We start from the raw sequence: 17,355 nt of genomic DNA on the forward strand, positions 1-17,355 counted from the left end.
ACCAAGTGCTGTTTCCAACACTTTCATACTATTGAATGCAGTCCCTGAGGCAAAAAAATATTTTTTTTTATCATCTGTGTCCTAGTCTAATGATCTGTGAGATTACCGTGACCCTCATTTTAGAGATAGACCAACTCTACCAACTCTCTTTTGTTTCTTTTTGGAGACATACAGGAATATTTTCCATGGGGAAGTTCCCCAAACTACAAGCAATAGCAACAAATTGCCCCTTCATTAATTCTCTATGTGTCAGGTCCCAAGTGTCAGCCCCTCATTATCCGGTTGGTTATAACTTTGCAACATCCCCCACCGTGGCCTAGCCTTTTCTTGGGGCCTGGAGGCAGCCTGGGCCCAGAATACCGGAGTAGCTGGCGGTTGCGGCCTAGGCACGCTGATGTCACGGTGCTTTTTATGGGGACCGGAGGGCTGTTCTACAGCCTGGCAGGTCTCCAGTAGGTGGTGCGTGCAAGAAATATGGAGGGAGAGGCCGAAGTACTTGTTTCTCCCTGGGGCAACCCCTGAGTGTCTGTGATATATGTCCTTGGGTAATGGATGGGTAGCCCGTGGTGGTAGACAGCCATATCCAGGGATCAGACGGAGGCAACGTTATGCAAATCAACTCACGGTTCTTTATTGAAAAACAGGTAGCAGGCAACGGGCCTAAATGGTCAAACAGCAGATTTGGATTACTGGAGTGGTCATGGAGAGTGGTCCTCATGAATAACGCACCAGCCTGATAGTACATGCAGGCTGGGAGAATTGAGATGGAGCTGTGTCCAAACTGTGCAAGCTGCAAGACTGGATTGGATTCTCCTGACACAGTTCCTGGGATTGGTTTCTGTGACAGCACTAAAGGTGTGCTCCACACACTCTCTCTCTTCACTCTAACTCTGCAGTCTAAGACCATGATGTCACAGCAGCTAAGACCAGGTAAAACCATGTGTTCCCACTGCACAGGGGTTTTATACTCCCCCTGGTCAGGTGGTAGCACCTCTCCAATCACACTCCAGTTTACAATACAGCCACATCATTGGATAATATCTTACACCCATTTAACTATTGCCTTGGCAGAGTCTACAGCTGCTATTACATAAGGTCCAGGATCTAGACATATATCTTGCTTGATAGCAATAATTGTTTTGCCCCAAAAAGCTACTGTTCATAGTATCATTATATGAGTTGGAAAAAAACAGAGTTCTATCAAGTCCAACCTATATGATTAAACAAATCTTTTTCCCCATAACCTGTGATATTTTTGTTCTCAAGCAAAGCATCCAGGCCTCTCTGAAACATGGACACAGAATCCACCAAAACAACCTCCTGTGGCAGAGAGTTCCATGGTTTCACTGCTCTTACAGTAGAGAATCCCCATCTAGGGTGATGGTAGAATCGCCTCTCCTCTAGGTGTACAGTATGCCTTCTGTCTATGGCAGTGATGGGCAACCTTTTGAGCTAGGTGTGTCAAAATTCGCCAAAAAAACGAGCATAACTCGGGTGCTGTGTCACCTTTAGGAAAAACCTAATTTTGTAATAACATGTCCAGCAGCGGCCTCCCCTTATTAATAACATGTCCAGCAGCGGCCTCCCTTTACTACTAAAATACCCCTAGCGGCCTCCCTTTACTACTAAAATACCCCTAGCGCCCTCCCTTTACTACTAAAATACCCCTAGCGGCCTCCCTTTACTACTAAAATACCCCTAGCGCCCTCCCTTTACTACTAAAATACCCCTAGCGGCCTCCCTTTACTACTAAAATACCCCTAGCGGCCTCCCTTTACTACTAAAATACCCCTAGTGGCCTCCCTTTACTACTAAAATACCCCTAGCGACCTCCCTTTACTACTAAAATACCCCTAGCGGCCTCCCTTTACTATTAAAATACCCCTAGCGGCCTCCCTTTACTACTAAAATACCCCTAGCGGCCTCCTTTTACTACTAAAATACCCCTAGAGGCCTCCCTTTACTATTAAAATACCCCTAGCAGCCTCCCTTTACTACTAAAATACCCCTAGCACCCTCCCTTTACTACTAAATTACCCCTAGCACCCTCCCTTTACTACTAAAATCTCCCTAGCGCCCTCCCTTTAAATATAATATAATAATAAACTTACATACTTACCCAGTGATGTCTTCTTCCCTGTAGCTTTACTGCAGGCTCCTCCAGGTTGCACCGCGCGCCTCGGGTCACGTGACTGACGTGACCTGACGTCAGGTCGCCTCAGTCACGTGACGAGCAGCGTGCATTGCAGCCTGGAGGAGCCGGAGGAGTTGCAGAAGGTGGGCGGACCAACGCGGCGCCGGACAGGTAAGCAGGGGGCAGAAACACAGGGACGGGGGCGGGACATTACCACAGGGGCAGCACATTACGCAGGGACATTAACACAGGGGGAGCACATTGCACAGGGACAGAAACACAAGCTCTCGATGCAGAGGATGCCCCCTGTCTATGGTGATGGTAGAATCGCCTCTCCTCTAGGCGTAGAGGATGCGCCCTTGTCCTGGTCACAGGTCTAGGTATAAAAAGGTCTTTGGAGAGATCCCTGTACCGACCATTCAGATATTTGTACATCGTAATTAGTTCTCCTCTTAGCCATCTTTTTTTATAATCTGAATAACCCCAATGTTAGTAATATATCATTGTATTCTAGCCCCCACCCCCACCCCCTCATTCCCCTAATAATCTTAGTTGCCCTCTGCAACCTTTCCAGTTTTACTATTATCCATTTTATTCACTGGTGCCTATAACTGTGCACAATTGAGGGCGTTCACCAATTGTGGTGCAGTGTCTGTTTTGTTTGGTACACAAATGATGCAGTAAATTAAATAGTGATTTTAGATTGTGGGTCAAGGGGTTAATGAATTGGTGCAGAAATGAAAATGGTCTGCACTGACTGCACATTCATGAACGTGGAATAGAACTTGGCAAACAAGCTTTTAACTCATCTATTTCTGGGCCAAATAAAGTGTCAGGACCCTAGAATAACAGGAAAAGTGTCTGGATTTCTGAGCTGCGCCCATATTAAGCAACTAAAATAAAAAGGCACGAGTTTTGGAAAAAAAGAGCTATTTTGTAGCACCTACACTTATAAATATGGCACATAAGGTGCAGCAAAGAGACAAAAACGCCATAATACTGTTGGAAAGCCAATAATGAATGCCCCCCTATGTTCCATGTGAGGTCTGACTAGCGATTTGTATAAAGGCAAAACTATGTCCTTATTGTGTGAATCTATTCCTCTTTAGAAACTTTCCAGAATTTGATTTGCTTAATTTAGCAGCTGCTGGCTGTGATCACTAAAATTAAGTTTACAAGTGTTCTCTAAACCAACCACCCGCCCAACATTTTAATTGACGCTTCCTTTAGAAGACATGTCACAACATTATTTTACGCATTCTTACTTTTTCTTCTTGCCACATGTAAAATTTGATCGAAAAGAGAAGTTGGAAGCCATAAAAATAAGTAAACAGCAACTTTTTCTGCCAGACTGGCCACCAGATAACGGGCTTTAGGTGAAGGTGCTGTGAGGGCGTCTACAATGGCGTCCACCACTTCATAGCTATTTTTGCTGCCGCTTTCAAGTTTCTCCTTTACAAAGTTTGTTGCATCTTTTATGAACTCTTTGCTGTAGATCTCCTTTGCCTCAGCCGGAAGAGAATCCCAAAGTTTTTCCGGGGCCACTTGTGGTTGGATGTTTGTGGCTGGAGCATAATTTCCGGGCTCAATAATACAAACCTACAAGTAATAACAGTAGGAGAATTATAAGAGTTCTGGATTTGCTTATAAAACAAATTAGATTTGTTTTTTGTAATCATTAAGACTGGTGCATCTTATGCCAGTGTTAAAGGAAATCTACCATTTGTTTTTATGCATTGTGAACCAAACATACCTGACAATGCTGTAGCTACACTGTGCAGAAACATATCTTGTTTAATCTCTGAACCAAGTGGTTTTGCTCAAAAAACAATTATAAAAGTCAGGACATTGGAAAAGCAGTGTGCAGGCTGGCTGAACTGTCCAGACAGGACTAATCAACCTGAACAGGTTGATTCATACACAGCAGCTGGGGGATGGTGCAGCGATTGATTAACACTGACTGTCAGGGATAGCACAGTGATTATGTATTCTTGGCTGTTTCTGGGCAGGACAAGACTTGAGCAGTACATAATCAGGGTAGGTAAGAGGATTCAGCCACAGGAGCGGCAGAGCCTCATTATTATAATTTTATGATTGTTTCTTAAGTGAAACCACCCAGTTCAGGGATTAAACAAGATATGTTTATCAGTGTAGCTACAGCATTCTTAAGGTATCTCTGGTTCATAATGCATAAAAGCAAAAGTAACAAGATCTACCTACCAATTGTTTAGCGTTAAGTTAGGCAATGGGTAGCCAATACATTTTTGTAGTCACGGAATCCCCGCTGACCCTGTAGCAACGTGTGACGTATCAGTATGTCACATGCCGCTGCGGTTGTTTGGAAAAGGCTCACGGGCTGTGCTCTCTCCACACACAGCAAGTGTTTGCTGCATATTGCAGCGAATATCCACTGGCAATGTTATAGATATTTGAATGTTGGGAGTGAAAAATAATTAAAAAAAAACAAAACGAAAAAGGGCCTAATATTTTGTTTGTGCCCTCCAATTGAAAGCTCTGTACATACTTAATAACAGTCTTGGTCATTATGTGACTTGTAATATTTAAGATATTCAGGAGGCACAGTACAGCCAATTGTGGTGTGGTATATATTATTTAGGAGCACAGTGTAGGACATAGTTGTTATCCAGGGGGATACTATACAGTAAGTGACTTAGGTAGTTGGAAAATGTAGAGTGGTGCTGCAAGGAACTGAAGACATCTTGGTTGAATTTAGCAGGTAAAAATTTTGGTTGGGAGACATCACCTTGGTGTTCTTAATGGAAAGTAGCAGATTGGCAGTGTCTGATCTGTACCGTAGTCACCGTCTAACTTTCTAGTGCAATTGACATTTATATGTGTGCCATATAGTACACAAATGTATACTGTACTATGCGTGCCATCTCATGTATGGGTCCCCAATACTCCTGATGACAGCTCTGTGCCTCACAGATTAGATCATTAAAGGTGTTTTCCCACGAATACAAGTTAGGCTCCATTACTCTGATGGAGCAACGAGGGGTCAGATGGTGGTCTGTGGGACCCCATTGGACCCATCGTTTTCGTGATCTTTAAGGGACTCATCACTGAGACCCCCACTGATCAGCAAGTTAGAATATCCACAGGATAGAGTCTACCTTGTGTTCGTGGGAAAAACCCTTTAAAACAATTAAACTTGAGTCAACGCCATTAACCCCTTAACGACTTGGCCTTTTTTAGTTTTTTCACTTCCATTTATCACTCCCCACCTTCAAAAATCTATAACTTTTTTATTTTTCCACATAAAGAGCTGTGTTATGGCTTATTTTCTGCGTAACAAATTGCACTTCGTAGTGACGCTATTTAATATTCCATGGTGCGTACTGGGAAGCAGGAAAAAAATTCCAAATGCTGTGAAAATGGTGAAAAAACACATTTGCAACGTTTTCTTGTGGGCTTGGATTTTACAGCTTTCACTGTGTGCCCCAAATGACATGTCTACTTTATTCTTTGGGTTGCTACGATTATGTGGATACCAAATTTGCATAGGTTTTATAATGTTTTCATACATTTAAAAAAATTAAAACCTCCTGTACAAAATTTTTTTTTTTTATTTTGCCGTCTTCTGGCGGCAATAACTTTTTCATACTTTGGTGTACGGAGCTGTGGGTGGTGTCATTTTTTGCGACTTTTGATGGTGTTTTCATTTCTATCATTTTTAGGACTGTGCGACCTTTTGATCACTTTTTATTAATTTTTTTATATTTTCCAAAATGGCAAAAAAATTTCATTTTTGACTTTGGACGCTATTTTCCGTTAAACGCAGCGAAAAACCATTATTATATTTTGATAGATCGGACATTTTCGGACGCGGCTATATCTAATGTGTTTATGATTTTTACTGTTTATTAATATTAATATCAGTTCTAGGAAAAGGGGGGTGATTTGAATTTTTAGGTTTTTTTATTATAAATTTTTTTTTTTTAACTTTTTTTTACTTTTACTTTTACTATTTTTCAGACTCCCTAGGGTACTTTAACCCTAGGTTGTCTGATCGATCCTACCATATACTGCCATACTGCAATTTGGCAGTATATGGGGATTTTACTCCTCATTCATTACAATGTGCTGATAGCACATTGTAATGAATGGGTTAAAATGAGACAGCTTCGGGCCTCCGTGAGGCCCGAAGCTGTCATGGCAATGGATCACCGCTCCCCGGCAAGATCCGCAATCGCAATGGATCACCGCTTCCGCGGCAAGATCCGCAGCATTGCCGGCGGCGATCGTAGTGAAAGCAATATGCAGCAAAGACTTACCGGCTATGGAGAGGGCTCAGCCAGCGAGGGGGAGGGGAAGGGGTTAAGCGGATTTATGGATTCAAGGTATATTGCTATTTTTTTTTACAACTTGAGAGCACCATCCACACCATTATCCTCCCTTGCCTGTTCAATAATAATAATTATATAAATTAATAATGTACATGACCGGAAGTGGGGGGGTTGGGTTCAGTTTGGAGAAGAAAACCGAGACGCAGGCACACAGGATGCAGATGCCCCCCTAACCCCAGGACACACCACATGCTGCTGGCAGGGAACCAGGTAATGTGAAATATAAAGTACTGGAATGATTCAGGATGCTGACAAAGACATTTTTAAAATCAACTTAACATAGGTTACTGGAACCTGTCACCAGATAAAAATGACATTCCTGTTGACAGGCTCCCTTATGATCCCTGTGCAACACACATTAAATGGGTTTTCCCACGAATCAAGTTAGGCCCTATTCACAGGATAGGTCCTAACTTCCTGATCAGTGGGGGTCTCAGTGATGAGACCCCCACAGATCATGAAAATGAGGGGTCCAATGGGGTCCCGCGTATCTCCGTCGGACCCGTTATCGCTCAGAGTAATGGAGCAGATGGCTGAGCATGACCGTTCTGCTCCATTCATCTCTATGGAGCTGACAGAGATCGCCAAGCGTGGTGCTCTGCAATTTCCATCAGCTCCATTGTGATGTATGGAGCAGAACGATCATGCGCAGCTGTCTGCTCCATTACTCTCCGGGAGCAACGAGGGGTCCGACTGAGGTAATTGGGACCCCATCGGACCCCTTTTTTTCGTGATCTTTGGGCTCACATCAGACCCCCACCGATCAGCAAGTTAGGCCCGATCCTGTGGATTTGTGGGAAAGCCCCTTTAAGCAATACTATACTTATATAAGGTATGGTGGTTTCTATGTACTTATACTAGTAAAAAAAAAAAAAAAGAAAGCAGAAACAGTCTTACCTGCACTCCAAACTGCTTCATTTCTAGTCGCAAGGAATCACAGAATTTCTCCAGCCCAGCTTTTGTCAATGCATAAATGCTATTCATGTAACTTATGTATGCATTTATGCTTGATAGAAACACCATGCGCCCTAAACATATATAAAAAAAAATTACCAAAAAGAAAGAACAGGTGAAATAGAATTGAGTAAACAGCAGAGTTTAAAGAGAACCTATCATCAGGTTTTCCACCGTGAAAAGGTATGACAGGTAACAGAATTCTTTATACTGTGCCCCATTCTTTTATTTTATATAAACTTCCCTATTCCTCCCTCGCTCACCGAGTCATAGGGACACATTTTTAACCTGAAGAGAAAACATACCCCTCTGGCTCAGCGAGTCTCCTGGCCAGGTGCCAGGAACTATTTTAGCCAAATGTGAGCTGTGGATTTCTATACAAAGAAAATGGGGTGCAGTAGGAAGAATTCTTTGGGGACCTGTCTTTAGGTTTAATGGTGAAAACCTGATGATAGGTTCCCTTTACAGGTTGCTGATCCTGTTTATTCAACTTTTTAATCGTTAAGGTACACTTTGTCACATTTCTACGGACCTTCTATGACCTTGTGTAGGCTGTTAGACGGGTTTTTTGCAGTTAAAGTTACTCTATATGGGTCGCACATTTGGTACAAACTCAAAACCAGTATCACATTGGACCTGAAGAAATGCTTAAGAAATGAAAGCTCTATAATTATGACTTAAGGGCATCATTTACATATCTGGAATTATTTAATGCTGAACTACTATAACACTTTAACCCATTCATGAACAGGTCTTTTTTGTGTTTTTTAGGATTCCGTTTTTCACTCCACTGATTTCACAAGCCATATGGTTTAGATTTTTTCTGTTTACAAAGCTATATGAGGGCTTGTTTTCTCCCATGTACCATTGACCAATTGTGCCCTTTTCGATGAGCTTTGCTTTTACCTCTTTAACTGTACAGTTCAGATGACACATTTCCTTTATTTTTGGGGTCAGAACGATCATCGAGGAGATCAAATTTAAATACGGTAGTTTGTCTTAATATTTAAATTAAAAAGTTCAAAAACTTTGCAAGAATAAAGTTTTTTGTTGCTATATTCTTACACTCATATCTTTTTAATACTTCATTGTACAGAACTGGGCAAGGTGTCATCTTTTGCAGGATAGGAGGAGGTTTTCATTGTTTTATATGAGGCAAAATGGTGAAAGTCTCAACGTATGGAAGTAAACAGATTAATTGCCACAATTACTAACACTGATTGTGGCAGTTAGTGGCTGATGTCAGCAGTCACCTGACATGCCATGCATGGAGAGGACACTGTGAACCCTCTCTATACACCACTGCAGGTGCCTATTCCATGTAATTTTACATGGACTAGTAAAGAGTTAAGAACAGTCATGCATTATATTCAGGGCCCAGCAACAAGCTGGGAAAGTGTCCTCCCCAGTCCCCTTGGCATTTTCTGTATTTTTGGAAAACTCATTTAAGTATGGGTAAGTAGTGGAGACATTGGGGCTCATTTACTAAGGGTCTGAATGCTGCACTTTCGTCAGGTTTGCCGAATATTTCCGATTTGTGCCAAATTGCCCTGGGATTTTCGTGCACGCCATCGGATTTTGGCGCATCGGCCAGCTTTCACACGACAGAAATCGGGGGGCGTGGACGTTGGACAACCCGATAGATTCGGAAAAACCGCGGAATTAAAAAAAGAATTTGTGTCGCAAGATCAGCACTCACATACACCGGGACGAAGAAGGTGAACTCCGGCGGACCTCGGCGCAGCAGCGACACCTGGTGGATATCGGGCGCACGACCTTAGTGAATCTCGGCAGAGAACGCGCCGCTGGATCACGACTGAACCGGGTAAGTAAATGTACCCCATTATGGGAATCATGGCGCCAGTCCTAATAACCTCTAGACCCTTACTCTAACTCCGGCGTCAGGCCAACCTGGTTTAGATTTCAGCTATAACATGACCAGTATTTTGGTCATTTGGTCATTTAACTGGCCACCATGTCTGACCTTGTGACCCACCACTCCCTTTACAGTCAAAAAGTTGCATGTAGGTGTGCAAACTTCTCAGAAAAAATTGTTACATCCGTAGTAAGTGCCCAGATTTGCTATTTTTTAATGCCTTGTACACCAGAAAACTGTTCTTCAATCCATGATGAATCCCTTTTCTCCACTCCAGTGCCACAGAGTTCTTGCTTAGAGGACCCAGTAGGACTGACACCCTACTGGGCTTTGTAACTCATGTAAGCAATTTAGAGACCCCCAACTCATTTTTTCTAGTACATATACAGTGTAAATCCTCTTGAAAGAGATTGGTAGCTACTGTGTACACGGTTTCCCATTTATTCGTTGCTGACAAAGGGTTAATATGTTTTATTTAAATTAAACTTATTGTCTCCTGAGGTAAACGGGCTGTGATTGGCTGTCTTCTTGGAACTTTCCAGGGCTGAGGCTAAAGTTTATAAATATAGGCTCAGCTCAGAGGTCCAGGGTCACTAGTTTGAGATTGTACTGAGAATTAGAGATTTACAATTGTCCTATTGATGCATTAGAGCTGAACCATCTCCCTGAAGAGTGATCCAGCTTAGCTGACCACTGATCCAGGCTACGTATTGCTGGTTCTAGTTGAATAAATCTAGCTAACTGGATAGCCCTGCTTGCCGATAGGAAGGAATGCTGCCGAACCTGCTATCTGCTGCTCTTTGTCTGCTACATGCGACTTCTCATAATAAAGGAACAGAGTTTTTTTAGTATCTCTGTTTTGCATGCGAGTCCCGGGCTATCCACAGAATTCCTCGTTACAATCTGCCGGGACCTGGCGCTTAGAAAGCAAACCAAAGGGGAACCGTATTGTCCGTAAATATAGAAATATCCTCCTATGTTGGAATCTGCTAGTCAAACAACCACTCCTGTATAGGTAATTATTGTTTCCCTTGTATATTAACACGGATTTTAAACATTGTTTTTATACTTATTGTTATTATCATCATTTTTGCAGACTCCCCAAGAGTCTGTTTCCATCGTCTGACCAACCGGCGTATGGCATATATTCAAAAATTTGTTCTTCCTCGTACTTACCCAGAATTTGCTTCTGGAGCGGCCGGTTGGCCCAGGATGGACCCGCACGATCAGATTATAGCTGGATATATTCAGTACGCGGAAGTTTTGACGCCGCTTGTTGTTAGGAGTCAGGTGATAGGATCACATGACTGAACAGGGAACTAAACGTGGAGTCCCCATGACAACGTGGTGTGTGCTGGAGGATCGCAACTCACTCTGAATTCAGCTACTGTTGGGTTGAAATTACCAATTTTTGCTATATTGTATTTAACATTGCGGGGATTGTCTGCTTTGATTTTAAATGTATGCGTTTATATTTTTATTGTAATATTGCAAGGTTTGACTATAGGCATTCAGGATGCATTTGGTAGTCATGATTAAGAGCACGGGTTAGTGCTGGAAACGCGTGGACTTTTACACTTGTAAACCTGCAATACGCTTGTGGACGCCATGGATTAATTAATAAAGGCAGTTGGATTGTTCTAATGCTGGATCCGTGAATCTTTTGTTCAGAACCTTATTGTCCCTCTCTTCTTGTTTCACCATTGTGGCCATGACAGGTGTTGATGAGGCCTACACTAGGACTGAACTACCGTGAAATACACAGACTATGACCAAGCCAGCCAGTCCATTGCTAGTATCCATCTGTCCCCCCATACTGTCATCCCCATGGTGGGGATGTAGCACTAGGGGGAAGATTTATCAGGGCTTCAGTATCAGAATTCTGGCATAGAAGCCCTAAAATAGCTGCAATTCCCAGTGTACATTGGGCGACATAGAGCGTTCTTGCTCTTAGCAATAGGCCTATCTTAGCAATAAGCTACTGCTGATTTGTGTATGGAAAAAACAGACCTAGGAAAGAAGATGAACTCTGTACAAATCTCATCGACATGCATAAAACACAGAAATACACCACTACTGCAGTTTTTAAGTTAGTTGAGTATTATATTTATTTATATTGATATTTATAATCTCTATTGAATTCACTATTACTACTCAATTACCATTTCATGCATCCACACAGAGTTTACTATTATGTACTGTACAACATAGAACAGGTTATAAATGTAAAAATGTTCTATGTCCTGAGAGGACCCTATGATCAAATGTACCATTTAGTAATCTAGAGAATGCAGTTTAACAATGATTGACTCAGGTCTAGAATATTACCATTCCCACAGTATAATTCCACTCTCATTTTCTGTCAATGTAAACTCAAAGCCATTTAAAGCCTGAGACCTTAACCCAGTACAAGAGATTTTACCTTTGTTTTTTCTGATAAGTGGGGCGAAAGCCAGGGTTGTCCTAATGCTCCCCAGGAGGTTGACATCTAGAACTTTCTGGAATTTATCTATTGTTAGCCATTCCACCATTCCCCAAATGGATATACCTGCGTTGTTCACTAGTCCCCACAGACCTGAAAGAAAGAGAAATAAGCACAAAAGGATCATTAATGATAAACTTTTACGCTATTGACATCCAAGCTGGATTTATGTGATGCCTAGTGAGGTAGAAGGATTTCTGGCCTGGACAGAGATGTCCTTCAAAACTGTGGTAACATACAGAACATACGGACATGGGGCTAAATTTATCATACGTAAGATAGTGCCTAGGCACCCACCGAATCTATCAGAAATATCTCAGTGGGGCACCTCTATGCCAGGTCTGACAAAGTTTGCAGGGGCAAGAAGGCCCCACACCGAGCCACTGAGCCAAGTTGAAGGTAATGGGCTAGTGCAAAGTCTGTGCCAGGCCTTCGGTTATAATGTATAGTTTATAGTACTAGTCTTCTTATAGGGGAAAGTGACACCTTACAGGCCCCCGAAGCCTCTTGGGCCCAGTTGTGACAGTACCCTCACACCCGCTCAATGTTACACCCGTGTCCAACTGCACCCCTCTTCACACCCATTTGTGGTGGTGGCGTAAGGAACTTGTGAATTCTTGTGCAAAAGCCCTGAAAATGTGCCCCATTGTGTCCTCCTTTGATAACGTAGGGTTCAGTGACCATCTATTATCAGGCATGATGATTAAAATACTTGGATAACATCAGTCTGGCTACTAATTTAAGGGTACATCCATATGAACTGGTACATTTCCAAAGTGAATCCATATCTATCCATCTTCATTTACTATATAATTTTTATTTCTAATTTTGCAGCAGGATTTCCACAGATTTTTTTCTTCTTGTAATGAAGGTAGAATATAAATCTGTTAAAGTTACAGCAGGGGGCACAATTTTATATACATTTCCCATTCCCATCAGTAAACTGTGGATATCTCCAGTTTAGTGACACTGTTATAGCTGCTTAAAATCCCCCCTCTCCTGAAAGCAGAATAGAGAAGGAGCTGCAGGGACAGGGCCAAGACTTCACATACCTGGACAAGTCCCACACCTAAGGCTGTACATAAAAAAAATCCATGGGGGTGATGGGGGCTGTATCTAACGAATCCATAGGGAGTGAGGGGGGCTTTATAAAAAATAACCATGAGGGGGCTGGTATGACAAACTAGGGAATATTTTAGGGATTATTTAGGGAAATTTTAGGAGGAGTTCTAGTTTCTCAATGAGTGATGTGTTGTTCGTGAATGAGCTCTTGTTCATGAACGACAGGAGCTGATGGCTCACTTAACCCCGTCCCTAACTGGCTCACCACGCCCCCTTTAACATGATAAAATCGGGTTAAAAGTGGAGTTGTGTGGGGTGACTGCCTGGCCTGCGTATCCCTTTTATATATTTAATAGCCAGCTCTTCTTAGTGAGCGGAGCCCAATGAGCCAGCCCACTAAGAAGAGCCAGAATTCCCATCACTGGCAACCATGTGAGTTCACTGCAAAGGGGCCTATTGAGGCTCTGTTGCCCAGGGGCCTACTGAAACCTGGAGCCGACCCTGAGCAGGAAGACAGAGCTGGCTATTTGCAGAAGTGCATTCACCCTCTGCACCTGCAGATTGACGCTGTACATATGTTTAACATATTTTGGTAAAAATTTGACGACAACTTTTTTCACATTTTTAGTCAATTAATATAAACAAAAATACTTGTAATTAATAAAACTATCCTATCAAGTTAACCCTCTCCCTCCTCCAATTTGTACACCTATATTCTAATTAACGGTGCCCTGTACAGCCACGGTGTAAATCTAACAGCAGATTGTACTTTATAGGGATGTGGCATCCAAGAGGTTCAAGCTAATTATTGGCTCAGGTCTCCTGCAGTCAGGGAATTTAAATGATCAGATAAAACTAAAAAAAATATTAATGAATCATAGGACACTAAATGCAGCATTGTAATGGGGCAGATTTATCAAGTGTCTGAAAGTCAGAATATTTCTAGTTGCCCATGGCAACCAATCACAGCTCAGCTTTCATTTTATCAGTGCTCATGAATATTTTAAAGGGGAGCTGTGATTGGTTGCCATGGGCAACTAGAAATATTCTGACTTTCAGACAGCTTGATAAATCTGCCCCAATGTGTCAATACTATTCAATGTAAAATGAACCACACAGATCATGTGCAGGATAGCTACTTTGTAGACTGGCAAATTATTTTATGTTAGGTATTGTTGTAAATATAAGAGCGGATTATCCTGTGCTATTAAGGGTTTTTTTTCCATTACAAGTAAATATACAGTCATGGCCAAAATTTGTGAGAATGACACAAAATATTATATTTTCACATGATCTGTTGCCCTCTGGTTTGTCAGATGTTTTTATCACCTACAGAAATACAAGTGCAATCATATTATGAGTAACAAAAGCTTTTATTGACAGTTAGAATTAGTTACTGCAGCAAGGCAATATTTGCAGTGTTGCCCCTTCTTCTTCAGGACCTCTGCAATTCTCCCTGGCAGCTCTCAATCAACTTCTGGACCAAATCCTGACTGATAGCCGTCCATTCCTGCACAATCAATGTTTGCATTTTATCACAATTTGTTGGTTTTTGTTTGTCCACCCGTCTCTTGATGATTGACCACAAGTTCTCAATGGGATTAAGATCTGGGGAGTTTCCAGGCCATGGACCGAAAAACTCTATGTTTTGTTCCCTGAGCCATTTAGTTTTCACCTTTGCTTTATGAGAGAGTCAATTCCCTTGGCTGAGAAGCCGTCCCACACATGAATGGTTGCAGGATGCTTTACAGTTGACATGAGACAAGACTGGTGGTATCGCTCACCTTGTCTTCTCCGAACAAGCCGTTTTCCAGATCTTCCAAACAATCGGAAAGGGGATTCATCAGAGAAAATCACTATACCCCAGTCCTCAGCAGTCCACTCCCTGTACCTTTTGCAGAATATCAGGCAGTCCCTGATGTTTTTTCTGGAGAGAATTGGCTTCTTTGCTGCCCTCCCTCCTTGACACCAGGCCTTGCTCCAAGAGTCTCCGCCTCACAGTGCGTGCAGACGCACTCACACCTGCCTGCTGCCATTCCTGAGCAAGCTCTGCACTGCTGGTAGCCCCATCCCGAAGCTGAAACACTTTTAACAGATGGTCCTGGTGCTTGCTGGTCCTTCTTGGGCGCCCTGGAGCCTTTTTGGCAACAATGGAAGAGAAACAATGATGCCAAGCCCCAGCCTCCTTTTAAAGTGTCCAGAGGTGTGATTCTTACTTATTCATGACAGATTGATCTCCAGCCCTGTCCTCATGAACACCCACTGGAGCAATCACTGAAACAATGTTAGCTGCTCATTTTAAGGCAGGCCTGTAATGAAGTTCAAATGTGTTTTGGGGGAAAAAGTTCATTTTCTAGTCAAATATTGACTTTGCAATTAATTGCTGTTAAGCTGACCACTCTTTATAACATTCTGGAGTTTATGCAAATTGCCATTATAAAACCTGATGCAGTAGACTTTGTAAAAATTAACATTTGTATCATTCTCAAAACGTTTGGCCATGACTGTACTAGATTTGATCACTGTGGACATGCAGAGAAAAAGGAACAGAGAGAAACAGCGCTACCTAGTGCGAGATTATCCTTGGTTACTTCGGGGGTGCTCTTGAGGAAGAGGTGCTCTTGGGTGAGATTGGGTACTCACCTTTGCTGGTTGTGCTAGAGACAGGCACAACGCTGGGTCAGGCATATGTGGTAAGTAACCGCTGCCGCGTCCCCACCCTCGCCCCAAGGTTGGGTAACAAGGGCGTATAGCAAATGGGCTGGAGGGTAGGTCACTAATTGTGCCACCCTATGTGTAAAAATGGGACGTCAGAAAGGCGCTGGTCATCAGGGGTAAGAGGTTTCCTATTATTCAGAGATATTTAGGACAACGCGTTTCGCACTCCAAACGAGTGCTTCCTCATTGGTAAGGCATGTGTTAACATCACTTTTACGATGCACTTTATAAATGCAAGGTTAACAATAATGTAATTAGGCAAATCACCTTTGTTAACAACGCTGTTCTAATGCGTTTCAAAAGGCAATGAAAACGCAACGAAAAAAAGTCTGAAATGTGTCAAAAACAAGGTCTTAAAACCTTGATAAATTACATTTTTGGCGCAAATATTTCTGGCACAAATTTGGCTTCAAGAAAGAAGTTGTATGTTTACTTTTAGTCTGTGATCCACATCAGATTTTGAAAGCACTTTTAAAACCTGATGCAAAAAACTTCCTTTCCTTGCCCAATCATTTCATTGAGGGTGATGGTACACGTGGCATTTTGATCACGTTTTTGGCCCGTTCTTATAAGCAACCCATCAAAAAACACATGCGTTTTTTGAAAACGTAACCGTTTTGGACAGGTTGGACCAATTATCTTAATTCAATCTGGTAAAAAATGGATGCGTTTTTTGATGAACTGCTTACAAACGGCCAAAAATGCGTTCAAAACACCACGTTTGCCATCACCCTAATACTGAATCTACACAGCAATTTAGTCTCTTATATGCATCTATACATTGTCCGGGGCTATTGTAAGCGAGGTTGGACATATCGGAAACCCCAGATTGTTAAACACTGATTACTGCTTTATCTTTTTGCAACAAATGTCAAATTTGCAGCACTTTAGGGGTCACAATTTAACCCTTTTACGTTAATTAATGACGCAGGGTGCCACAGAAAACTGCAAAACTGATTTTCTCACCAGTTTATTATTTGTAACATTTTGCTTTACGTAATGTTTTTCTTTAAACAAAAAATCAATGTTGCTGAGGAGCTTACCTTTGTTAGGGAGGTGATCCTGCACATACTGCTTCGCCTGCTCTATCTCCTTGTCACTGGTCACATCGAGCCTGAGGACCTTCAGCTCCCCGGGTGATGCATGGGCTCTCAGAGCCTGAGCTCCCTCTCCATCTGGAAACAGGCAGGCAGCAAAGACCGTGAAACCCATAGAAAGCAGCCTGTGTGCCAGAAGGTTTCCGAAACCTGAGTCGCAGCCTGTGATGAGCACTGCTCTTCCCTGTGGATCCAGCGAAACATGTCTGGTCCTCAGCTTTTTATGGATTGCAATACCCAACAGTCCAAAGAGCAGCGTATATACAAGGATCTGTGCTTCTATGCAGCAAGACCCAAGCCAAGGGATAGAAGCCATTGCTCCTGCTTCAGTGCACAAGACAAAGGTGACAAAGCCTCAGTCAGAGAGAACACTCCCCTTTATAAGGGTTACGCACCCTGTAATCATGGAGGGAGAGGGCTGAAGACACACAAATGCAGTTGAATCACTGTTCTGTCTTGTGTAAGCTCTGAATCTGTAATTACCATGGAAAACAGGAAGAATAATTAGGAAAAAACTAAAAAGTATTCACTTCTAATAATTGACATCTAACAGGACAGACATTGCCTCTGATAAGGTTTTGTTGATATCTGTGGCGGATTATACGTCTGAATACTGGAGTACAAGCCGTGCAAAGAGTTGGAAATTGTGACTAATCTTCCATCGA

At 42.4% G+C, this 17,355-nt stretch overlaps 1 protein-coding gene across 1 annotated transcript; it reads right to left on the reverse strand.

Moving 5' to 3' along the window:
• Positions 1 to 615: 615 nt before the first annotated feature.
• LOC140121180 (retinol dehydrogenase 7-like) lies at positions 616 to 17,080 on the reverse strand. The gene is made up of 4 exons (XM_072140471.1): positions 16,637 to 17,080; positions 11,754 to 11,906; positions 7,399 to 7,529; positions 616 to 3,733 (listed from the first exon to the last, which is right to left on the reverse strand). Exons 1-4 carry the CDS (start codon positions 17,004 to 17,006, stop codon positions 3,386 to 3,388), a joined length of 1,002 nt encoding a protein of 333 aa, XP_071996572.1. The 5' UTR covers positions 17,007 to 17,080; the 3' UTR covers positions 616 to 3,385.
• Between the last annotated feature and the right edge of the window lie 275 nt (positions 17,081 to 17,355).

Source organism: Engystomops pustulosus, chromosome 3, assembly GCF_040894005.1.
Source record: "Engystomops pustulosus chromosome 3, aEngPut4.maternal, whole genome shotgun sequence".
NCBI classification, from domain to species: domain Eukaryota; kingdom Metazoa; phylum Chordata; class Amphibia; order Anura; family Leptodactylidae; genus Engystomops; species Engystomops pustulosus.

Bases quoted from the DNA above. Each gene is read 5' to 3' on its own strand.
- LOC140121180 (XM_072140471.1), bottom strand. From the start codon at position 17,006: ATGGCTTCTATCCCTTGGCTTGGGTCTTGCTGCATAGAAGCACAGATC. The intron at 7,530-11,753 runs GTAAAATCTCTT...ATATATGTTTAG, and splicing joins ACTTATCAGAAAAAACAAAG to GGCGCATGGTGTTTCTATCA. The intron at 3,734-7,398 runs GTAAGACTGTTT...TATTACTTGTAG, and splicing joins TGAAGCAGTTTGGAGTGCAG to GTTTGTATTATTGAGCCCGG.